Below are 26,272 nucleotides of genomic sequence, written 5' to 3' on the forward strand. Positions count from 1 at the left end.
TGTGGGTACTGCTGCAGGTCTGGGGAAAAACAAGTCAATTTTTTAAAGAAGAGAAGAGCTGTTGTCAATATAATTAGTCGATTTCATATTGGTTAGCTGGAGATTCATTCTGGTAATCTCTGAAAATACAAAGCAGAAGATGTAATTAAACATAGTTTCAGGTTAAAAGAAATAACCAAAGCATGCCATTTAGAATCTTTTCTGTAACTGGAGAAGAAGAAACAGATCAATAACATCATTAAAATGAGTTAATTCAGAGTTAATGTCTGCATTTCCATAATTTGGATTTTACTTAAAATTACCTTATGTGTATAGGCTGTAGATATATCTACCTAAAATGTGGATGTTTCCTAAAGGCGGTCATCACATCACTTAGTGATTAGAACTTATGTGTGAAAAGATGAGAAGGCAGCAGTGTCTAATACTGGGTTCCAGCTGTGGGCTGCTAAAGCTTTTGCCTTCTTCCTCTTCAACCAAGGGCTTCAGTAGCTTGGGGGAGGGTGAACAGGGCTAAGTTAATGAAAATTCCCCTTGGTTTGCTGAAACTGTGCGCTCAGGAAAAAAATCGACTGATCTACAGTCAGCAGATATATGTGAGATTCCTGATTTACTTCTGGTATGTAGCACAAGCAACCTTTTTTGAAAGTGTGCTTAATGTCTTTGAAGGAGCACAGCTAGATCCCAAGCAAGTATTTTTTTCTTTAAGATCCATACATCTCATTTCCAAATATTCTGATCTTTAGGATGAATCGGCTTCTTTGTGTGACTTAAGTTGCCCGTGCAAAAATATCTTTCTCTTTCAATTTATATATGATTGATTCTTTGAATTTAAATGCCACAATGCTTGGTGCCGTGCCTTGTTTTCTTAACTTTGGTTTTACTTCTATTGGCAAATGTTTAGTGGTGGTGAAAGCAGTTCTAAGTGTGGGTGACTGCAGCTGCAGGGAAGCTAATATTGGAAATGAAGGACCTGGAGTTGTCGTGGGTGCATTCAGTCTAACTCCCTGAGCTGTGGAAGACACTGACTGTATCTTTCCTGGTGATTTGGGGTTTTGTTGTTGGTTTTGTTTTGTTTTTAAAACTTTTTTCCCCTAAAATCCTGCATTGAAAAACATTTCATAATGTGAGATAGGGCTTTGTAATACTTTCCTTTAAATCCTCTGCAACTCTTCTCCATTGTAAATCAAGCTGATGTCTGTCTGTTCTGTGCTTAGTGGGATAGAGATTGTTGGATCACTGTACCCTGTGTGGAGCCTCCTAGATATTAAGAGCCATTCAGAGGAGTACTAAAGGAATTTATTCATAAGTAGGACGTAGCAGTAATGTTTTAAAGACTATTTTTTTTCCATATAGGAGATGGTGTAATTTAAGCTTTGTGTGTAGAAAACTTGTGTTAAACTCTGTGCAGGTATGTTTCTCTTTTCCTCTGACCTGCTAGATGTGTGTTTCCTCCCTTTATTTTTCCTTGTGGAGGAAATAGTTGTCCTTTTTTTTTATCTAGTATGTTTTACCTTCACGGATGTATTACTCCCTCTGCTTTTCTCTATTATGCCTCCATTGCTTTGTTCACTTATCCAGAAGCTGTACAAGAAGTCAGTTTAAAAACTGTTTAGACTTTAGAGTCCTCAAAGTTTGTTTTGTGCATGTATAATGTTAGCTCTGTAAGCACAGACTTCTTAAAGCTGCAAGTAATCAGACAAAACAAAAGAAGTAAAATACCGTATTCTGTGAGGCAGCAAGCGCTCTGTGTGAGGCATTTTTCCATCCTGTCCTATGCACAAGGAATTGGAACTGCGATTGTTCTGCCTGCTTAAAAACATCTTGGCAAGCCACAAATAATTTAGATGTGCTTCGGTTGGGCTGAGAACAATTTAGCTTACAAATGACTTTTAAACTATATATAGACCATCAGTTCTTTCCAACTTTGTGGCATATATAGGCAAGATACTCTGTTTCTTCTCAGAGCTTTGCCCATACCATTTTCCTGTCTTTGTTGCTGGTACTTTACACTCTCTCTTTAAATACAAGCCCCAACGTAAGTCTTTCTGCCACAATAGCTTTATATGAGTATACTCATAGGCTAAACACCTTACTTCTGAGATTAAGTGGCCTGCTTTGTAATCTCCTATTTGTTTAAGAGTTTTTTTTTTTTTGTAATTCAAGGATTTTATCAGGCATAGTAGTAAAGCCCATTATCTAAATTATTTTGTTATTTCCTGGAAAATTTTAGCCTGGGTGAAGATACAACACACAGTTTCAGGAAGATACTCCTTTCAGCAGTTGGAAGCAGATGGTCCATACTACAAATCTAAGCACAGATGAGAAGGTTTCTCATGTGTGAGAATTAGATTTCCAAGTCTTATGAGTAGTTGGTGGAGTTGAAATACATAGGTATTTGTCAGTGTTTGTGTTTTGACTTATGGGAGATTTTTCCCAAGGCAGTGTTAACTACACGCTGTGAAACTGTTCAGCCTCGTTTTGTTAACAGACCCTTCAGTCTCTCTCCCTACTCTTAAATGTTTTTTTCCTAGACTGTAGCTTGTACTCTTCATCCTGACCAAAACTTCCTGTAAGGTACTAGATCAGCTTCAGCTACTCATGTCACTTAGGTTGCCTTGCTGTCTCAACTAGCTGTGGAAACCTCTGCGGGTTGTGAAAGACAAGAAGGTGCTATTGGGAAAGCGTTCAAAATAGTCTTTATTTAAGCTGTACTCTGAAGGGTTTTGCTATATGCTACCCTGCCCAAAAAGTGTTTTTTCTTTGTCATTTGGAAGACACTAATGAGAGATAATTTTAAAAATACTTTGAATAAAATCTGTACATCAGTGCAAAACCTTGTGATTGTGAAGCTGTCAGGCTGGTTCTGAATAGCATGAGCTTCTGTTTTACAGCCTTTTCAAAAATGTGTGGTGCTTTAAGTATGTGACTGAATCATTTCTAGTTAGCATTTTCAAATAAATGGAACCTTCAACACTTAGAACTTCAAAGCTCTAAATTAATCCTTTATTTCTGAAGGATCAGAAGCTTCAATTAGATTTTTAAAAATTGTCAGAAAAATTATTTCCAACATCTAGATAGACTCAGTATCCTGTTTGTAAAAAATTGTTGCACTAGACATATTTAAACTATACAAAGGGAAAAACACTTCCTTTCATTGCATTTGTGAATATTCATAATTGAATACTTAAGTGCATTTGAAATTTACTTGAGTAAATAAAAAACGTTTTTCTCAATACATGTAAAAATAGTGTCCTTTACTCAGGATACCAATATAGTCTTAGTAAAATGTGCAATTTTATTCATATAACTTAGAACTTTAAGGAAAAAAATGTAAGCTTGCTTTCTTCTCACTGAAGTGGAGTGTAGGATCATGTAAATATTAAATAATTTGTACTTTTGAGACATGGCATGACTGAAATATGACTGTCACAAAAATAATGTAGGAAAGTAATTTAATGGCAGTTCTTGTTATTAAATATGTGGTGATTGGTACATTCGCTGATTATATCCATGAGTGTATGCTTATGTGTATAAATGAAAGAGTAACAATGGATCACATTATTTGTTTTACATCCATCTTTTACAAGGATCTTTATGTTTTAGACTGTGGGTGGGTGCTCAGGCATGTTGAAAAGGACCTTCATGCAAGTCTTAGAACAACTGTTGGCTAATCAATGACTTGTAACCCGTTTTAGACAGCTTTACAGCTTTGCTAAACTAAGTCCTTGACGCTACTCTTGTTATCTGGGTCACACATTATATTCTTACTATTAAAGCAGACTCTGTGAAAGCCATTTAATGACAAGAGATAGTGGCCTCTGCTGGCTTCCTCTAGGTTCCCACTCCTCCCGTCCTTTTATTGGAGAAAAAAAAAAAAAAGATAGCTTTAGAAGTATGGATTTGCAATCCTTTTTCCTTTCTGCCAACACAATCTTGGATTTAAAATTAAACTTTAAAAATGGAGCCTATCTGCATTTATACCTTTCCTTTAGCCTTTTTTTTTTTTTTGCCTTTATATAGCTTTACGTTGTTAATAGTGGGGTTAATTTGTACTGAACATGTTTGAGGTTTTTTTTTTAGCTTCTGAGGAGAGAAATTGGAAAGATTTCTTTGATAAAATCTTGATTCCTTGGACTATTAAATCACAATATTGCTGGTGGTTTTTGAAGTGACACATATCTTTTCTAAACCCTCTTCACTGCCTTCCTGCCTTTCATTGTTTTGTACAAAATTGAAATAGTAATAAAATTCTAAATTTGCTAAGCATCACAATGTGTCATTTTTCATAATCTATCACTTCATATACTAAAATATATGGGATGATAGTTGAACCATTTAATATCTCATCTGTGTTTCATTCAGTGGTTGCCTATAAAGAGTTAACTTTTAAGCCGTAGCCAGCCTCTGCATTTCTACCCTTCACCAGAACGGCTTGGATGTCAATTGATGAGCTATTTAGTGACTTAACTGTTTAATTCCTGTAAGGTTTTTCTTACAGTAGGCACATCTGGACACACAGTGTCGGATGTAGCTAAACGTTAACAATGGTCTTGTTTATAACAAAAAACTTGCACTTAGATATAATATAGAGTGATAAATTTATGCCATTAATATTGGTGGAAATTTATAAAATTAGTTTTAAGCAATTTGCACTAATTTTCTTTTAGGGCTGCAGTCTAGTGGGTTTTATACTGTAGTTTTCTATTGCTGTGATACTTTTTTTTGAGAGTTTTTTGGATGAGGTATTTTAATTACTTAAAACTTGTTGTGTGGAAGCTTTTCAAGGTTTCGGGGTTTTTTTTTTTTTTTTACTAAGAGCTTGCTTATACTTTCACTGTTTTGTAGTCTAGCAACATTTGTATCTGCAGTAGAGCAAGTTTCTTCATTAGTGCAATTTATGTGAGCACTATTAGTAATTCCGTGACAGCAACTGGTATTCAGGATGATGGTATTTGCATGAAAATGCAAAGATAAAGTGAAACAAACTGTAACTGTTGCATGCTTGCTAACTTGAGTCCAGCTGGAGTTTCTCAGTAGTTTTAACTACTCTGTATGCTTCTGCTCTCTGACATACATATGAGGGCTCTAATGCCTTACTATTGTACCTTGTACAACTTCAGGACGTTTAGGGTATTGTTGCTAAATAAAAAAAAGTCAGGAGATAGAATAGGGCATTTGGAAGTTGGGCTGCAGGAGATGAATGGAGGTTTTCAGTGAGGCATGAGCCTTGGTGAGGAGAGATGGTACAGAATGGGAGAAACTTGCTGGGATTTGTGAGAAATGGCTTCTCCGTGGATGCTCTCTGATGAATCAGATAGTTAATGGTGACTGCCAGTAACTATCTGATTCATCAGATTGTCTGCTGCTCTTCTGAGAAAGGTGGATGAGGGGAAAGGGGTGACAGTGGGGAGCAGGGAAGGAGGGAAGAGAGGAGTGGCCATGAGCATGTTTAGAATGTATCATTTTCAGTTATTATTGCTAGTAGATAACTGAAAGTCTTAATGTTATGAACATGCATAATGAAATTGAAAGTAAGGTGGAAAAGATCTGCTTATGTAAATCTATGTTGTGTCTTTAATTAAATTACTGGGTTTTTTAAACAGTAGTGTTTTTGCCCTACCCTAAAGATATAAATACCCCTATACCCTTCCAGACCTTTTCCCCTCAGCCAAAATGTGCATGCCAGGTTGCAATAAATGACCAAGGCTTCTGCTGTATGAACGTAGTTTCTCATTAGCTGCCTTTGTAATGTAAGCTATATATAGAATGTTTATGGCTATGGCTAGGCTCAAATGTAAAGGAAATTCCTATGAAAGTTGTTTTCATGCACCCTAACTTTAGTTCTGAACTGTGTCTGTTAAGATACCAACAAATGTACCTTTTCACTTAAGTGAAATAAATAGAAATAATCACCAGTGTAATTCTGAAAAAGAATATTACTTCAGTTAACTTTAACCAAAAGGTGCATTTTTAAGATGAAGGTTTGTAACTTCCACACTGCTGTGACTGTTTCTTGGCTCCTGCTGGGAAATGTTCTTCAACAAGTAACATATCTTCATAAGGAGAAAACAAAAACTGAAAATGATGAAATGCATACTTTAACTTCAGTGTAGTGCACCTCTTCCTTGAAGTCTTCCAACCTACATGCTTTCAATTTTTTTTAAATTTTAAATATTGTAAAAGGAAAAATAAATGAACCAGTTACAGAGCTCCTACCTAGTCAATTATATAATGTTTTTTTTAAAATATATATGTATATAAATAATTTTAGTCCTACAAAGAAGCAGAATAGCCATTCAGTTCTTACCAGCTCAGCTGAGTGCAGATGATGTCTTGAATTCTTGCAAGGATTGTAGCAAAACTGGCTCTAAAATATGATAAACATTCAACAGATCAAATAAATGGCCATTTGCTCTGTACAGTCCCACTGATGTACACCTGTTTACTTGAGCTGTGAAAACTTACCTGCTACTCATCTGACTTTGTATTAATTCCTAAAGTTAGTCGTCTTGTTTTGTTTGTTTCTTTTGGGATGAATAATTTCATTTTAGGTGGAAATGGATTTTTACCTGATCATGTCAGACTTGTTTTTCTTATTGAACTTCTGTTCCTAGAAGTTTTTCCACAAGTGACCTTAGTTAGGTTAGACTTCATGAGTCTGCAGATCTAAACTGCTGTTGCTTATCACTTTGCCAGTTGTGGGCAGGAATGACAAGACACTGTTCACTTAATCTGACACAATGCATACTTTAGACAGTAGGAAAATGGAGAAGAAAGCATTCAGGATCATTGTTGTTCTTGAGGGGTTGCCTGTGATTAATTTTGGAAGCACAGAGTGCTTGCTAGACCTCTGTTATCTTTTTTTCTTTTTGTCATCTATTTGTACTGCGTGGTTTTAATAAAGTCCTTCTGTATTCTGTTATTGGTAGAAATGCATCTGTTTGTTTTTATGTGACAAAATTAGTGATGACTGGAATGTTCCTGTGGAACATATACTTGGATTATAAGGATGTTTCAACTATACATGCTAGAATTGCTTAATATGTTATTCGTCACCCTGATCAATGTGTATGGGGGACACATTGCTGCTAAATACCTTCATTTGACCGCTTAGGATAACATAGTAGTTTCCCAGTTTAAACTCAAAACTGTTAATGCAGAATATTCTAGTGCCTGAATTTCATTGCTTTGGGACATACTTACTGAAGGAAAGAGAGAAAAATGGCGTGTAGTAAATGTAGCTTTATGAATACTACTGATGTACAGAATTATGAATGTGAGTTTTACTGAAGTATGTCAAAGCTTGGATGGAAAGCAGTTCAAAGAAGTGGGATGTACCTGTAATTCTAAGAAAGCAGACATTTCAGTTAACAGAAATATCAAGATATATCAAACCCATTTAATGAAGGCAAAATTTTCTCAGTGCAGGCTCACTGTAGGTTCAGTAGTGTGTGATTGGGTTGATTCACAGATTGAGTTCCACAGCAGCAACTGGGTGCTTTCATAGTTACTGGAAAAAAGTGTATTGCTTTTCACTGAAAATGTCTATTTGCATTGAACAAGAATCATGTTGTTTTCCTGATTATTGGAAACAGTGCTTTTGCTATGTGTGTAGTAACATTCTTGATTTGAAACAAAAAAGTTCACTATTGAATTGCTGCATTCCACTACTAACGGTAACGCTGGAGTTCTTCTGTAGACAAATTCTGATGTCCAACTTCATTAATAGAGAACTTACTACTAGAAATACTTTTGGTTTTTGGAGCCAGGTTACTGTGATCGGCCTCAGATAATTACAGTGTAATTACAGTAAACCTGATAATTCTTCTTGGTAGTAGGTTCCTGATAGTAAGTCAGACATTTTTTGTGTGTGTGTATTAAGAGAATATTTTACTAGGCAAAATTAACTTCACTTTTCAGAGAAGAGTGTCTTCCAAAAAGACAGGAATATTTTTTGCAGCCAGGCTAGAATATGTTAGCATTTCACATGCCCTAGCCCTCTTTCCTCTCTTTTTTTGTCTTTTCCCCATTTCAGGGCCTGTTAAAGACTTTCACAGTTTTATGTTGTTTTTGTGGGTGTGTGATGTGTTGTTGTTGTTGTTAGTACAATGTTGCAGTTTATTGCTTCATTTTGTCCAGAGCAAGATGACTTTTGAATTGTGCAAGCTGAAAGGAACCTGTTATTTTCTATGTGTTTCTCTTTGGAATTTTTTATTTCTTCCCATCCGTGCCCCAGGATAAATTGTATTATGGCTTAGAATTTGCTGACATCCCTTTTCTCTTCCCTCTCATTAAAAAATACTTATTTTTCTGCCAGCCTGAAGCTGTTAAGTGGGGTTTGAGAGTTTTTCTTTTTGTAACCAAGCTATACATATTTTTTTTTCAGTTTCCCTTAGCTGGAAGTCAATGGGCAAAAGATAACTCATGTATTCAAAATTGTTCACACTACAGATTTTTCCTGAAATAGCTATCTCAATCAGGAAGAACAGCATCCCTGACAGTATCCTAGCTTTTTTAGTGTATAGTTTACTGATATAACTTATTCTTGGATCCAGATTTGGTTTTATAGCTGTGTTGGGGAGTGTGCTGGTAGTATGAAGTGTGCTAGTATAACTATGGTAAAAGGCTTCTGGTATGGATATAACTATCAAGAGTGATTGAAACCAAGAGCTAAGGAAGATTTTAAAAGAAACTGGAGGTTGGTATGGATATTGTAATAGCCAATTATTATAAAAAGTAGCTCTGAATGTAACAGAAAACCTCACACTTCAGGCTCTGAGCCAATCTGTGAAAAATTAGGGTTATGACTCCCATTTATAAGTCGCAGGGAGAAGAGTAGGGTGTAAGTTATCCCAGTCTTGTCTGTTACATGGCAAAGAACAATTTGATGTGCAGGGAGCTTGGACTCTCAACTGTATTTGAAGGAATGTGTCCATGTGAATTGTTTAAAAATGTGGTTTAGCGTAGCCAGTGTGCTCTGTCAAATTTGACGTAAGTGCAATTGTGTGTTCTGTCTTGATGCTGATTAGATCTCTGTACTAGTGGGTGATCTGGCATTACCAACTGTGGAACTGTCTTGACGTACTAGCAAGAACGTGTCCATCCAGGCAACTCCCCTTTATTGCTCCAGTGAAAGTTCTTGGTCCTACTAAAGGATACTGAAGATTCCTCTTTTTTTTCAGGTTGTGCAGATTTTGGATGAAAGCATAGCTGTAACTTATTTTCTGACTTATCCTCTTATCCTGTGGGATAGCATACTTCTGTTAATTTGCTCGTTGAGAATGTGATGTCTGAAGTAGCTCCATATGTATCAAAGTAAATTCTCCTGCTTAATTTGAGTCTTTATTTCTTGATTCTGCTTCTATTATTTTCTCATTGTTCCAAGGTATTAAATTCACTGTTAATTTCATGGATTTCTGTTAGGTACAGTTTCTGTAGTCCAGTTTCATGATTAAACTTCTAAATTAAAAACTATTGGTATATGTAAACCTGAGTGGATGTTATTTGTTTTGTATATTTGTTTAAGTGATGTTTAATATGTTTACTTCAACTCTTTGTGAAAACTTGGTAAATACTGTTTAACAGTTCCTGTGTATGGTTTTGGAGGGTCAGGAGGTATTTGTTGATAAAATCCATAGTGAGGTAAGCTTTGCAGAAAAAAAAACAAACCCAAAAAGAGATTGAGGGGGATGTTGCTTTTGTTTAGTTTATTAATCTTGATGAACTCAGCTATATTTTCACATGGAGAGCCTTAGTCCATCATTCCAAATGTGCTGCGTGCAGTGCTGTGCCTAGCCGTTAACCACAGCCGAATGAGTGGAGTTTACTGCTCCTGCAGCTCTGCCAGTGATAAAATAGCGTGGCTGCTTTAATCCCCTTCACTTGGAAGCGAGTGGTTTTAGCTGAGGGATGCCTGTTTCAGGGAGTAAAAACAACCTGTTTGCACTTGTCTGAAGCTGGTTAGTGGTCCCATCAGCATGTGGAATTGGGGAGAACAATATTTCATGGTGGCGAAAGGCTAGAGGCCATTCTCTCTCCTATTGCCACTACTTGTTCCGGAAGGGACACCTGAGCTCTGGTAGTTAGCTGAAGAATGGGGGTGGTTTCTGTAATTTCCTAATGCTGATGAGTTGCAGACTAGAACAGAAGGATGTTGTTTCGTTGTCCAAATTCTGTAAATGAAATACTGATTCTTACTCAGATTCCATCAAGGAATATTTCAGAGTTTTTAGGAAGTATTTGATGAATTATGTTGTCTGGATTAGAGACAAAACTGCAAGTTGTGTATGAGCCATTAACATTCAGTTTAGATTGCGCCCTCTGGAATACGTGAAATAGTGAGAAGAACTAGGAGCAAACTTAGTTCTCAAAAGATCCAGACCATCATTACCTGATCTTCTAGATAGAAGTTCTTGCTGTTGTTTGACTGGAAAGAAGGCACAATCCTGTCCATGTATTCTGATCAGGCTAGGTGGATTTGTGTTGTGTAAAGGTTTTAGCATAACCAAAGCAAACATGTAGTGTGTGCGAGTGCATGAGTGGACGCTCAGGTTAGCATCAGCATTTAATTCCAGTTCATTTTGTTGGGAGTTTCTAATTATAAAGGTAAGGGCTTTTTTCTAATCTACTGTGTTAATTTTTAAAGTATTCCATTTAACTTGTCAGAAATCTATCAACAGTTGTTTTCTAATAGTGACTTGTAGTGACTTCAATTGAAGTTTGAAGTATTGAAGATAAAATCTTAATCATATATGCTAGTGACATACAAGCAGTTTAATGTCAGTTTTGTTTTTTTTTCTTTTAGTCACCTGGTAATCCTTTGTTGCAAAAAGCTCTAGTAGACTTTCGTAATTAAGCTGTACAAAGCTTGTTGCTCTGCCCCTCTGATGTCAGTTGACAAAACAGGATATCCCTTTGGAAATGGAGTGGCAGAGGTTGTTATCCAAATCTTAAATATAGGATTGCATAAAAAGAAAGATCTTTTGCATTTTCTGTGAAGTCATAAATAAAGGAATAGAATATGTTTGCAGAAGTGAACTAAGTACCTTAAATATAGAAGTGCTTTTATGAAACAGTGGTTTTATCTTAATTTATACAATAATTTCTGGTGACCACAAGCCAAATGCTGTAGTAGTGTGTGACATTCTGAAGGGGTTTGAATGTATCTTTGGTCCAGTTTTAGTTGACAACTAACATCTTCTTTTCCTGGGGGTTTTTTAATGGGGTGGAATCTCAGTAAGGTGGTATGGGGTGGGGTTTTTTTTTGTTTGTTTGTTTATTTGGTTTTGCTTGCTTTGTTTTGGTTTTTTTAAAACACTAGATGCTTTGACTCTTGTTTTTAACATCAGAACAGTGCTTTGCTACCTAGTTCTATTATTGATAGGAATGTTATTGTGGGGAGCCTGGCACTTGCTGTCAGATGTTTTCCGAGAAGATCTATATTATTTTCTGGAGATGTTCTGGAGTTTTCCCAAGTCCTTTGCTGCTCCCCTTGGGCAGTTAGGGGAACTAGTGAGCACAGACAACATAGTGGAAAAAATGTGATGAACACAGGACAGTTAGTCATAGGGGGTTGTTATTTTCTAGTAACTGTCATCTCCTGCAGTTTTGTGTGTCCAGTGCAGTTTTATTATACAACTGAGCCAGTCCAATGGCTTTTTGCCACAAAATGCTCCCTCATCCCCACACCCGTGGTTTTGCAAAGGAAGGCACTGAAAGACACAGCAGTCAGCTCTGACATTTGTTGATCTGTCTTCCTGAGTCATTTCAGTTGATTAACTGGTTGGATTTGATTTTTTTTTTCCTAAAGGAAAACTAGCTTTTTGCTAAATTAGTGTGCCAGTTTGGCTTATAGAGGAGCCTGCTTAGTGCAAGAGCAACAGAGTTTTGGGAGAAGGCATAGAACCTCTTCTGGCAATCAGCAGTTGGGTCATCTCAGCTGCACTGAAAGGTGATAGCAGATGATCAGAAATAAACTTAAAGCCTGTTTGCTACCATCTTTTATGTGCTTTTTAAAGAGGTAAACTAAACAAAAGTTCTACAGTCAGAGCAAGAATTGTGGTGGATTTAAGCCACTGGAAAAATACAAGGTAATGATTGGATGCTAAATTACACGTGTTTTGGGAGTGGGGGTTGCTTGTGATGTTTGTTGTTGCTTGAGACTCCACGTACCAATCAGAAGCTATTCAGTCATGTGATACAAACCAAGAAGTTTAGAAGTTTATCATGCTGGTTTAATTTAAAAAAAATTTTTTTTTCTTTTTTAAAAGATTAGCATTAACCTTTTACTGGCAGACTCCATTCCAGAGCATGTATGAATCTGGAGCAAAAGTACAAACCTTGTGCTCTATAATGTGATAAAAGCATGATTGTCAGTTCTTGTCCCTAGTCTGAATTACATATGCAAATATACAGATCTAATGTTAATAACAAGTCAGGATGGGACCAGAGGAATGGGCAAATGAATTTCAGTGAAGCTTTTTAAAAGGATCTATGCTAAAGTGTTGAGAAGTGATCTGCTTCTTAATGTACTGTGCTAGTACTTTCAGGTAATTGTGTGTGAACTCTTATCAGTGAAAATAAGCTTCCAGAGTAGTTTTAACTCCATTAAAACAGATTTTCACATCAAGGTTATCTGAGTTTTTGCTGCCATGGCTGCACTTTCCTGTTAGTGCTTGTCATATCTCTCTTGTAACTGGGGTGGTTTGTTACGCTATTGGGAGACTAACCAAAATGTATAATTTTCTGGTCAGTTAGCAAGCTGGAATAGGTCATTATGGGTTCAAATGAATGGCAGTGCCAAAGCAGGAAGGAAAGTGAGGCCGTACATGAGTGATTTAATTTCCTTGCACTGTCCTGATACTGTACTCTTCATGCTTTTCTCTGGGAATTTGGAGAACTTGGAGACGATCGTTCCTGCAATTTTTAGGAGCCTCTCCCTAGTCTGTGTTGTGAAAAAAGCCAAACTTGTTTTAAACACAGTTTAAGAGAAGCCATAGTTATGCAAGATAAGCTATTTAAATAGTTGCTGAAGGCTATGTTTATCTATACTGGTCCATACGCCCTTCCAACCCTAACCATTCTATGATTCTATATGTATTGACTAAATCATGTTGTGTACTATTGGTCTTAATTTTTTTGCATAGGCTGCTTGGAATACACACTAGGGTAATGTAGAACCTGAAATCCCAGTGACTTAATAACTGACAGGAAAAACAGTTTTCTTTGACTTCCACCCTTTTCAAACTTTTGCAGTATGTATTCCTTACTAACAACTATGGATGTGCCCAGTCTTAGAGTTTTAGTTTTATAGAGTACCTGAATTCTTTCAGTACAAGAAAGAATCTGTAGTAAAAATAATGGAAAACACTGTAGCTGTAAGTAGCTATAAGAAAAATTATATAGTTATAAGCAGCTTTAAGAAAATTGAAGATTTATTGTATTGTAATATTGCTAGTACACCATTGTGCATATTTTATTTGAAAGTAAAAGCATACCATGATTACATGCACAAGTGTTAATTAGCTTTGTTCTCTATATAAGTGCTGAAATACCATTTTAGCTCCTGTGATGTAAAGCAATTAAGCATGCACTTATTTAATACCTGTCAATATCTGTCTGTTTTCATGTATAGTAATCAAAATCCAGTAATTATAATTCAGAAGTGAATATTACTTGGCTGTCTTTAGAGGCAGTACGTTTTCATATTCTGTTGTGAATACACGTCATTATCTCTCTTTAACATCTTAATCAGTGTTTCTGTGCTTCTTGTTTTTTCTCTAATAAGTGGGAACAATAATCACTAGATTAAAAAAGGCTTGATTTTTAAAATTTGTTTTCAGATATTGAAATGTGAGGGTTTTTTTTTTAAATCAAGTTTAAATGTTTCAGTCTTTCTCTTACAGTTTATGTTTATTAATATAATTCATGTTAAGTGCTGCATTCTTCAATTATTTTTGTAGGGAATTTGCCATATCAGTTTTATGTGCATTCTAGTTGAGTAGACCTTGACAGACAGTGAATTGATTTTGAAACGTACTGTCTCTGAACAGTATTGTACTTGGAGAAGAGAATCTGAATTAAGCCGTCTCGGACTAAAGAGAACTGTTATTTTCTCTTTTATAGTTTGTATTGCTATCACTTGGTAGTAACTAGCTTCTTGTGAAGTGGTTAGTTGCTTCAAAACAATTTGAGTGCTAAATAAATTCACACAGGAAATATTTGTTTGACTTTGAAGGTATATTCAGCAGTTGCTAGTGTGTAATATAAAAGCAGTGTGATTGTTTACCTTTTCCTTAGTGTAAGGAGTATTAATTACCTTCTTCCCTTTTTAGTTAAAGTACCTCGTAATTTTCGCTTGTTGGAAGAACTTGAAGAAGGTCAGAAAGGAGTAGGTGATGGTACAGTAAGCTGGGGCCTTGAAGATGATGAAGATATGACACTCACCAGATGGACAGGAATGATTATTGGGCCACCAAGGGTAAGTGTGATGAATGAAAATGTTTTTCTTAAGTTTGTGGGCAATATAAAAAGCAAAAAAACTCAAAACGTTACTTTGCTACAGTGTAAAGGAATTGGTTAAAACTGTATATTCATTTTAGAATTCATCACTTCTTGGCATGTTAGTAAGAGTTTTCAGTCTAGCCTCCCCTAATACACGTCTCTGCAGTTGTCTGTATAAGCTAGTCGTGATTATTACTGAAATAGGAATATATTCAGTCTGTATTTCCACCATTACTGCACATGAGTGTACAGTGACCGTACAGTAAACAAGGTAACAGTCTTTCCACAGTTTATCATATGTGCCTAGTAATTTTAATTCTGTAGTAAACTGGCAATATATTTTCAACTTTCACAAGTTTTATCAAATAGTGCTTCAGTATAGCAGAGTATCCATTTCCTTTGAGTCATACTTAAAAACCAAGCAGTTGAATCATACTTAAAAACCAAGTTCTGTAGAATGTCATCTAGACTGATAAAACCTGCAAGAGAAGTAATCATCTAGCATGTCTGAGTATCAGCCTCATCAGATATGAATGAATACACCTTTATGTGACTTCTGTGCACGCTTTCTCATGAGTTACAATACTATATAAAAGATCACTCTGTGAGAACTTCAAATGCATATACTTCAAGTAGACTAAGTTAGTGTATGTCTTTCACTGCTAACATGAGGTTACTGTCTTGTGTGTCCTTCAGTGCTGCAGGGCTTATTGGAAGAACTATACAAGACAAGAACTGAGATCAGAACTTGGCCTTAGTGAAGATAATGTCTTCCAGAGTAACAGAGTTCCAGAGTTAGATTCAGTGTAATTCAAGCTCCTTTTGGAAGTCAGAGTTAGTTTGCAACTTGCAGCAGACTGTATTGAATATCTGCATAGTTGTGCTGAGCTCCTAAGATCTGGGTGCATTTGAGAGAGAACCAATTTGAAATGTAAGCGTAATGACTATATGTCTTGGATACTAGCTTCTGTGGAATCACAGTGTTTGAATAGATTTTGGAGAAAGTTTGTAGTCTTATGGGTTTTGAAAAGAACTTGCAAATGTAAGCTAACTAAAGTAGTGTCTCCGTGACTCTCTGAATAGCCTCCAGAACTGCCTGTGACTGGTTTCTGGTTCAACCTATGGTAGACTCCTATCACGTCTTTGAAGGGAATTATTATGTAGGAGCCTCTATGTTTTAAAAATAACAACAAAAAAAAAAAATCTGGGATGCACTTTTAATTCTGGTCAAGTTATATTGCTGTCCCTTTATTTTCTTTATGAAGAGTGCACGCAAGTAATATTTTGGGCTGTGTCAGAGACGTGCAGTCTTGCTGATAGAATGACTTGCAGTACGTGGTGATTGTAGAAAGTGAAAGCCACCAGCTCCCAAGTCAGCGGTGGCTTCTTGAGGAGAATTGTGTATCCAGTTTCAGTGTTTGTAGAAGATGGGTGGTTTTGGAATTGTCGAGTTATGTAGACAGTTAGGCAGAACACAGAGAAATTGCTAATACTGCCCCACGGTATGAAGTTCTTCACATATGTGAAGCCACATATGTGGCTTTTCTAGAGCTGTGCAAAAATTACTTGTTAGTGTTTTTTCTTGCTTCCTTTGAAAGGTTAACCACCATGAAGGGAGGAGAGGAAGATATTTTTTGGATTAAAGGAAACATTTTTTCTGACCCCCCAGAAATGGGGTTTTAGGCTTTTTTGGGAACTAGCCAGGGATGCTTGGCTTGCAATAAAACAGTGACTTGAAAAACTGAGCAAAACTGAGCAGCTGCCTGGATAGGAATAAGAGAATGAGAATGCATGTTGTTAGGATTTTTCAGGGTTGTGAGCAGTGTATGTACGTTTTGGCCTACTTCCACTATAACTGACAGCATCACTCTCTGGGGAAGTAAATTGTTTTATCTGAGTTTATCTGATTAATGAAAATTTTTGTTACTGTGTTTTATTGCTGTCATGGTGGCTTTGTCACCTGTAGCAGGATGAACTTACTTTTATTGGGCCTTTAGCTTTTAATGGGAAAGAATAATAGGAAACCTTTTTTTAACAAAGGATGTCCAGCTTCACCTTGTTTCTTTCTAACCCACTTGCTGCTCAGTCTCTGTGACTTGTTGAAATTGTAGGACGTGGTTAGGGTGCTTCAGTAGTCCAGTTTCTGCTCTGCCTTTTAATTGACCACAGAGTGGATTGTCATTTGATAACTTCACTGTGTGGTTTGTACTTCTGCTTGGAGAGAATAACAGGTGGCTGATGCAGAGCAACTTAAAGATGATACTTCTGGAAACTTAAGAGGCATATTACTACTTTTGGTTCATGTTAGCTGTATCTCTTGTGCCGGTGGAAAGATAGGTGTAGATACTGGGTTTATCTTCCTTTTGGAGCACAGAGGCATGTGCCTCAGTGACCAACAAAGCCTCTGATGCTTTTTGTTGTGTGTGGCCTACTTGACGAGATTAAAAAAAAAATAATAGAACCATATTTGTTTCTAATCAGTCTTTCTCAAAATATATTTGCACTTAGAGTTGTCTGTTCCATGGTCACTTTGGAGTGATGTCTTGCGCAAACTAGCTGTCACTTTACTGTCCGAAGTTCATAAATCCTCTAGAAAACCAAGCAGTCCTCGGCAGTGGAAGTCTTGGATATCTTCTGGAGTGTTAGTTACTTCCAGAATATGTTTTTTTGCAAATACTGTTTTCATTTTGTTCTTGGTTGTATCTTAACTGTTGGGTTACTGGTATCTTCGTCTTTCTTCATTTCCAATTTTTTTGCAGTATGAGGAAAGTGGTAATTTTTCTAAAGATTATTGATTTTCTCTTGGCCCCATACTGTGCTAAAGTTGTTTTTGGAATGCAAGTGGGTAGAAAGGATAAGAGTAAATGTGAATTAAAAAATTGTATTCTGGTAAAACGTTTGTATCTTATAGTCAATAAGTAGTGTAATTTATACATGTTCACCAAGTGAGCAGTATAGCCAAAACACTGAAATATCAATCTGTAATCCAAGGCCATCAGCTGGTACCTAATATTAACAGATTTATAACTATTTCGTATTTCTTAATCTTTATTCCTCTTGCCTTTGCTTTGTTCTTTTTTTTTTATTTATTAATACTCAGCTTTCAGTAAGATGCATTAGTCTGTCTTTTTGCTTTCTAGACAAACTATGAAAACAGAATATACAGTCTGAAAGTAGAGTGTGGACCTAAATATCCAGAAGCACCTCCTACAGTTAGATTTGTAACTAAAATTAATATGAATGGAATAAATAATTCCAATGGAATGGTAAGTTGAAATGGTAAGATCAACCATGTTGTTAATCTGTACTATAAATTATTTCTGTGAAAAACACAGGTGAGGAATATGCATAATTGGACTGAGCTTTCATATTTAAATTTTACAATGTAAGTACTTGGTTTAAATCAAATTTTGGTTGCCTACTACTTCAAATCTTCAGGTACGTACAATATGTTAGTGGTTCTTAGTGGCTTGTCAATGAGACGAGTGTTATTTATAGTATTGAAACATTAATTTCTTTTAAATGAAGCTGAAGATTTTAGTTTTGAGCAGAAAAAAAATCACTGTTTAAGCCATATATTTCCCTTGTAATGCTCTTATAAAAGGGGATTAGATTCATATTGTAATGAGAGTATTACAAACTTTATCTGATGTTTCCATTAATTAAATTGAAGGTTATTCCTAATGAATATCTCTCTGGATGTAGTAACTCACCTGTCATGAACGGATGTATTTAAACTCTTATTTTCTTTATCCTGAGTTTACTCAAATCCAAGGTGATTCTGAGCTTCAGTCTTAAGATCTTTTGATATAGATGGTAATCACTTTCATTTTAAAAATCAGTTTGCGATAAGTTACTTTCACTGGTCCAACACTTAGAGTGGGATGAGTTCACATATGTGAATGATGGCAGCAGCTCAAGCAAGTTTGTTACTCCATTATTTGCTACGTAGTTTAGTCCTGTGAGTAAGTCTGAGTTGCTCCCAGTGCTCAGTGAAAAGAGACATGAGCTGTGTTGCATTTACAGTCATATATATCAGCAGGAAATACAATAACAGATCACACTTGTCTGTGCTTACATTCGTCTTCAGTGAATGCAAAGTAATTGGGTTAAGGTAATACTTAAAGGTGGAGTCAGAGAGCATCTTTGGATTTTTATAGAATCATAGAATCATAGAATGGTTAGGGTTGGAAGGGACCTTCAAAGGTCATCTAGTCCAACCCCCCTGCAAGGAGCAGGGACATCCCTGACTAGATCAGGTTGCTCAGAGCCTCATCCAGCCTGGCCTTGAACATTTTCCAGGGATGGGGCCTCCACCATCTTTCTGGGCAACCTGTTCCAGTGTTCTGTAACTTGCATCGTAAAAAATTTTTTCCTAATTTCCAATCTAAATCTACCCCCCACTATTTTAAAACCATTACTCCTTGTCCTATCGCAACAGGCCCTACTAAACAGCCTCTCCCCAATATAATTTGCAAGATTTAAAAGAAAGATGGACTTGTGTTTGTGTAATTATCAGTACTGAAATGTGAAGCTTAAGTATCTCAATGACTGTAGCGGAGGGAGAGGTTCTCAGGGGTTTGTTTAAGCTGTTGTAGGTGGTAGGGTAGTGTACTCGTTGGTCATCCAAAGCGAGCACACTAACACTTCAGAAATAATTTTAAATTAAATTGGAAATACTTCTTCTGTAGCCAACAATTTTACTCTACCTGAAGATCCATTAAAATTGCTGTCTACAAACCAGCTGTTGCCCTTCATTGCAACTGTGGCTTGTTGCGTAAGTATAGATCTTTGTTAAGAGACTGTGAGTAGCAAAAGCTGCCCGTCTGGAATGCAGCAAAGCTTTTGGTATGTTTATAATACTTTTTTCATACCTCTCCCTAGTAACATATATTTTTCTGAATCAGTAAAGAATTACGTGCTCATTGCTTCATCTGTGCATGCCTGAGAGTATAGATGTTGGTTTCTGGAAGCAGAATCTCAGACCTGCAGAGCCTGAAAAGGCTCATGTTTACCGAGCCAGTCAGCTTGAGTTTTTGTTTGGAAAAGTCTACACTCCCTCACTTGCTAAGGACCAGAGTGAATACTGTGACAGGAAATCTGCCTGGTTGTTTTAAAAACACTGCTAAAATCCAGTCATCACTGCAAGAAAATCTGATTTTAGTAAGTCTATAAGCTTATACAAAACCTTCCTTCTATTTTTCCCCAGCAGTTCTATAAACTAGTATATCTTATGAAGGATTTGCTCTGCAAATGTGTAACTTATTTTTAAATGGATTTAAATAGTATTTTTAATAAAAACAATTGTTATAACTAGTGAATTTTAAATGCATTTATTATGCAATTTTCAATATGCCTGTTGTCCTGATATCATGCATTTTAGCTTGTTTCACCACTGTGATCACTAGAGTTGTGCTCACTAGAATCTGTCAGGTAGATTGGGAGAACATTTAGCATCCTGGAACAGCTTGTGTTGCTGCTTCCTGTTTTAGTTCTTGTTTCTTCCAGGCTGCTCTCTCTCTTTCTGATTGTCTTTCATTTAATAGCTCATAAATGGTTTGCTGCATTCTTTGAGTGAATGACAGGGTTTCATCTTCAGACAAGCTGTACTATCCATGCTTCTGCATGCACCCTGGTTTTGACATGTGGCCAGTTTTTGATCACATTGCTTACAGATGTCATGAAAAAGTTGATGACTTGCAGAAAAGAGACCTGAGATAAACAGCAATCAAAATTGTGTGTCATAGCAGTATTATCATACTACTCAAAACATTTTTAACATTATTAAGGTGCACTGTACTGGAGATGCGTGCCAGTTAACACCTGAGGAAAAGTAGGGCCTCTAGCGTGAGTTTGGAGGGTGATAATTTCTATTGAGCTGGAGTGTGAGTGGTGGAGGGGGAAGATCAATGTGTGCTGGAGTTACTGGGGGTTTAAGGAAACAAGCCTCCTACTGCCTGGTTCTCAACCTTCTTGACTTACAAATCCCTTTATGCTTTACATGAAAAGTGCACGTGTAATAAATTTTTATATACTGAGAGTTACAAACTTACTGACTTTTTGTTTGATTATTCTGAGAGAGGAGTTTTGCTTGTATGTAATGTTTCCATCAGCAGCATGTCTTCAGGGATCCTAGAGATCACTGTTTGATAAATTTAGTACAAGAAAGGAGAGGTCTACTTCAGGAGTATTTTATCTCAAAGGACTAAACTTAAGTGCTCTGAGTCACTCTGTTAAATTGCGTTCTTTTTCTTATCTGCAAGTTAGTTTTCGTGGTTTTCTGCTTTTCAGTTTGCCTATGGAGCTACTGCAGTTGTATACAGAATTAGGGTACTAAGTTCAGAAAAGCTAGTCCAAGTACTTATGTAGGGCTGGATAAAATGCATGTATGTGCTAACGGCATTGCTGTTGTAAAACTGTATTTACAGTATCATTCTTAATGCTGCAGGGTCTTTTTTCTTGGAGACTTATGTATCCTGTATTGATAAAACACAGGTTATGTTCTGACATGCTATTTATTTTCCCATGGTCTTGTGAGGATGTCTGATTTTTGCATCTGTGAGAGTGCAGCAGCCTATCTTGCAGGATTTGCAATCACTTCTGTTCATTTAGATACCATTTACAGCTGGAAAGATTTGCTTCCTTTAAACACACTTGAGACTCTTTCAGCTATAAACTTGTAAACTGCTGTCCAGTTATTGCTTTGAATATGATTGTTGTAGACTAAGCAGTTCTCTACTTAAGGTACTGGGAACATTATAAACACTGAATACTTCGCAACATTGTGCAAAATTATTTGTTTTAATTTCAGTTGTTTAGAAAAAATTATGCATTATACCTGTTGCTTCTCTTGCTATTGTTTAAGGGTTTACAGTGCTGTACCCCCAGAATAAAATAGTCTTCAGGTTGCAGTTTTCAGCTTTATTAGCTTTTATGTGACCTTTAAATTTCTCCCTCTGTGTCCCAGGATGTGTACTTGAATATTACCTAATGCTTTCGTGGGATCTGAACACAGTTTGTGTCATTCTTCCAAATATGTTATCATTGTTCTTCATGAAGTGAATTTATTGTGCACTAACTTGGAAATAAATTCTGTGACACAGAAAACGGAACCTGAGCCAAAATCTTTACTGCTGCAAGATGTCATGAAAAAAAGTTGGTGACTTGCAGAAAAGAGACGAGATAAACAGCAACGAAAATATCATGTTGCAGCAGTCTTTACTCAGAAAATATTCATAACATTGTTAAAGCAGAGTTTACAATCTGCGAGTTTGTTACAAATTCCCAGCCAAGAAAGAAAAGCTGGAAAACCTTACTTTCAAGTGATCAGGTCTCGTGTTCCAGTACAGCCAGTGTATGTAGAATTGCATTGTTTGAACAGCATTGGTGACTGACTTCTGTGTGCTGTAATTGAGGCAGATCTCCAGACTTTAGAGAACCTACAAAGGCAAAGTTGAGGAGAAGCAAAGGGAAGGAGATAGTACAAAAGCAGAATTGCCAGGCTGAAGATAGACATTCATCTGGGGAGTCCCAGAAGCAACTGCCTTTCCAGACATTTTTTTGCTAATCCAGTCTTTATCTGAACAGATAATTATATTAGTTTTCTTTCTCAAACCTACCGAAATCTAAACCTACCTTTTTCTTCTTGTCCATGTTGGTTTACTGGTGGTCTTCCAGAACAGTTTATTATCGTATGGGCTTCCACCCCCAAGTGCATATCTTTCCTGGTTGATAATCTTCTGCTGCGACCATTACCTGGTCCTTGATAGTAATTTACTGTGGCTTAGTTTCTCCTGTTTTTCTCAGGGAGATTATTGGGTTTTTTTATTTTGTTTTGTTTTGGGTTTTTTTTTTTTTTTTTTTTGAGGGGGGGGGGAAGGTCATTGACATGTAATGTGATCTCTCCTCTGCTACTTTAGTAGAAGGTATTGTGGTTCAGACTAACATGGAAATTTTTTAAACTACTGCTCTGACAAAAGACTTATACCAAAGCATTCAGGGTGTACTCTCACATTTTGTTCCGTTTTGCTAAATTGAAGAAGATATCAGGTTAGCTGCAGAGAAGTATTAACAAATGTTAATAGATGTGCCTGTGTGTGAGAGGGGTGAAATAAGCTCTTAAATATGTGCTATGTGCTATATGCTAAGTGAACATAAGATCTGTGCCCTTGTTTCTTCTGTTACCATGGTACTTCACCACTGTGAAGTTTTTCTTCCTTCTGCAGGACCCCATAAGGAAAAATGGTGGTCTCCTGCTTTTCTCGTAGCATTTTCTATATGGAGAACAATTTTGAGTAGTTTGATGTCTATATATCACATATTCTATTCTGTTCTAATTTTTGAAATGAATTATAACTTTTGAAATGAATTAATGTTGTTTCTAGTTTGCTGGGTCCAGCTCATTGGATAGAAACTCTGGAGTATCCTTCTTTAATCTTATCTAGAAGGATTGGAGAGGAAGAGGTCTGTAGGAGCCTGGTACCTCAGAACAAAGATTTAGGCTAAATGATGCCTTACTTAAGCTGCTATTTGATAACACAGGTGATCTCTTATCAGAATTTCTCTTTCACTGACTGGTGGTTTTGTCAAATAGTCTGCTTTTTAAGAAAAGAGAATCTGTTTTCCAGTTGCAAAGATTATTCTGCTCTGATATTGCCTCTTATCGACCACATTCAACTAAATACCCTTTTAAATACCCCTTTTAAAAAGTAGTAGTAGTCGTCCAGGAATTAAACTGGCATAATCTTACTGCATAATGGAGCTTTTCTTTTGATGCTCTTTTTTTTCCTAATTTATTAATGTTTGCAATAATTATTAAGTTATCTGACTGCCTTTTGTACCATGATTTGATGATATGCTGTCTTTGGCAGCTCTACTGACTTTAAGGGGTTCCTGACTCTGAGCAGAATGTTATTTGTGTGAAGAGAAATGCTTGTAGTGCTGAGCTGTGCATTGGATTGAGGATTTTGCTTATGGACTTCTTTCCAAGGTGTTTTTTCAAACTGGATGGGTTCTGTCAGTTCAGGTCAGAAAGTAGCTCCACATACATTTCTTGATTCACCTGAGCTGATAGGCATTAGCACTGTTAAAGGAACGAGTACCTAGTGAGAGGGTACTTGTTCCCTAGTGAGAGGGAACAGAAGTTTCTTGGGTTAGTATTGCTGCCCAAGCCAGCATGTTATTAAACTTTGGCCTCAGTTTCCTCCTGCAAAAAGGTTTTGTCTCATCTGGTGTTCTGAACAGAGACAGCTGCACTTTGAAAAATCTTGAAATAAAAAGTCTGTATTAACGTTCTTATTTCTGATTCCAGTGTTGTTTTTTCTTTCAGTTTGCCCTAATTAAGATGGGATAAGAAACTTCTTGATGTTTTATGCTGCCTAAATCGTAAAGCAGTGGTTTCCAGCAGTTTTATAGCCGTGTGAGCTGCCTGAGCTACTCTGCCAATGGAATTCAGTAGCATGCAATAGCCCAGTTCCTGCCCGTGGGCCTACTTTGCAGTTGCACAGCTGTAGGCCCCTGTCTTCTTAAGCTCCTCCTTGCAGTGGCTGGGTGGCCAGGACTTACCTGCTGCCAAAACAATTCCCAAGCTGACTTTCAATTGCTGACTTTCCTATGGAAATCTCCCTGTTATAATATAATTGTGTAAATTGTCCCACAGGTTTTATAAATGCATAGGAGAAGTCCCATGTCCTTTCCTTTCAGTTCATATTCAGATTGGTAAGTGATGTACAGTAATCTTCACAGCTCCATAAGATGACTTACTGTAAGAAGGATGCAAAGAACTAAGAAATGTCCAAATATTACAAATAAGTTTTTTCAATATTCCAGGCTGTTTCTTAGTATGCGTAGTGACTCTTGATGTATCAGAAGTATCATGTAATATCGATGTGAAATAAATCACTAACAATACTTGTAGCAAGGGAAAAACAAGGGAAATTTTCCTGTAGAAAGATATTCTACGGACTCGTGTGGCAGGTTCATTTAGATACCCAAGTGTATATATAGACATAATGAAGGTGATTACTTTTTTCTTTTTTGGGGGTGACTTGAAACAAACTAATGAATTTTACAAGATACAGCTCCAGTTTTGCAGTGAATGGTTCGCTGATCTCCTCCTCCTGACCCCTTTCCTTCTCAATAATATTGGTGTCAGCACAGATGGAAGGGTCCACTTGCATGGATTTTATTGCAGAATCTGTATCTGTGTGTAAGTATGTGATTGTTGTCCTTAAAATATTTTATGAACATGGGGACTTTATGCCACAGAGAAAGTGTCAGGGAATGCTTAGACCCTTTCTTAGAACAATTAGGTCAATAGCAGTTATTTATGTAGAGATTTTGTGTTTCACCGTAACTTAGAACTCTCTCTTCTTTTTCCAGGTGGATGCACGGAGCATACCAGTGTTAGCAAAATGGCAAAATTCTTATAGCATTAAAGTTGTACTTCAAGAGCTAAGACGTCTAATGATGTCCAAAGAAAATATGAAGCTTCCACAACCTCCAGAGGGACAAACTTACAACAATTAATTTTAGCTGATTCTCAAACTTCTGTCTTAAAACAACAACCTTCTACTCATGTTAATGTCTTGATTAAATCTCACAATGCAAACACCCACACATTAAAAGAATTTCAGCTGGTATACATGACTTGGACATTTGTAAGAATATATATAATATATGTATGCCCAATTTGTTTTCAGGCACTATGGGAGAAAAAGGCAGCACAATTATTTTTTTCTCTTATCGAGGCACTGTCATATAAGCATAAGCCTGAAATAGCCTAAATTTGGAATTCAGGTTTTACAAGATGAAAGCATGACAGAAAGTGTCAGATTGCTGTGGAATAATGTATGTTTCTGAAAATAATCTCTTGAGAAGGCAAAATATAAATGGCATGCTTTATCCATCTTGCTTAGTAAAAGAGCTGCAGTTAAATTTGTTTTAAAGTAGCAGGTACAGTGAATACCGTTGCTCATCTTGTTTAATTTTGCAAGGGTGTGGGTGCCGACTACTAGTAGTGTCACAAAGTATGTTCAGGATTGTTTTGATACCTGTATTTATAAAATGGGGGGATTAATTTCTGTTAAGCAGCTCCTGTGTGTTACATGTATCGGACATGGCAAATATTTGTTTACAGTCTTTGTTCTAATAAACCATGCATTTAAGTTTTAGTGAAACAAAGGAAATGTATGGATATGTGATTGAGATTAAAGTTAGTCTTAAAATGTAAATAAAATGTGGAAAGTGTCTGAGGCTGTGCCATTTCTATGATAGTGATGTAATATATGTACAGTAACTTGCAGAAGTAGTGGAAAGACAAACATAATATTGCTGCTGGTTTTACATGCACCTTTTATTCTTACCACTTTTGTATGCTTAGTTTACTTAAGAGGTCAAGGTATTCCATTTGTTGCAAGGGAGTAAGTTTTGTCATCTGTAGTACCAGTTCTTTAGACAAGCTTGCACTGTGTGTGTGTGTGTATATATATTAAAAAAACCAAACAACCCCCAAGCCCAACCTCAAAATAAAAACAAAGAAAACTTGCCTACCCACCTCACCTCCAAATTCTTTTGAGAAATGAGCCTAACTTTTCACTTTGCTTACTTGGCCTCTCAGCAGTTTTCAGATCGTGTTGCCAAAGTCTGTCCTACTTCTCAGTCCTTTGTCTTGCTTTTGCAGTTACTGCCTTGATTCTTGCTTTCTCGCATCTTTTCCTCTTTTATGTTTCTTGCCTTTTTTTTTTTTTGGTCTGTTCCACTTTTGTCTTTT

At 36.6% G+C, this 26,272-nt stretch overlaps 1 protein-coding gene across 3 annotated transcripts in view; it reads left to right on the forward strand.

The window, feature by feature from the left end:
• The window catches only part of UBE2V2 (ubiquitin conjugating enzyme E2 V2), a 28,579-nt gene extending 2,828 nt beyond the window's left edge, over window positions 1-25,751 (forward strand). For 2 of the 3 annotated variants that reach the window (XM_086740792.1, XM_086740793.1), the window contains exons 2-4: window positions 14,334-14,479; window positions 17,643-17,768; window positions 24,883-25,751. In XM_086740792.1, the coding sequence (XP_086596918.1) occupies window positions 14,334-14,479; window positions 17,643-17,768; window positions 24,883-25,029 (419 nt within the window). In that variant the 3' untranslated portion in view covers window positions 25,030-25,751. Of the gene's footprint in view, window positions 1-527; window positions 617-14,333; window positions 14,480-17,642; window positions 17,769-24,882 lie in introns of those variants that run through there. The other variant, XM_086740795.1, reaches the window with a different exon arrangement.
• The last annotated feature ends 521 nt before the right edge of the window (window positions 25,752-26,272 follow it).

The sequence above is a fragment of the Chlamydotis macqueenii genome, chromosome 2 (assembly GCF_036417535.1).
Source record: "Chlamydotis macqueenii isolate bChlMac1 chromosome 2, bChlMac1.mat, whole genome shotgun sequence".
Taxonomy (NCBI): domain Eukaryota; kingdom Metazoa; phylum Chordata; class Aves; order Otidiformes; family Otididae; genus Chlamydotis; species Chlamydotis macqueenii.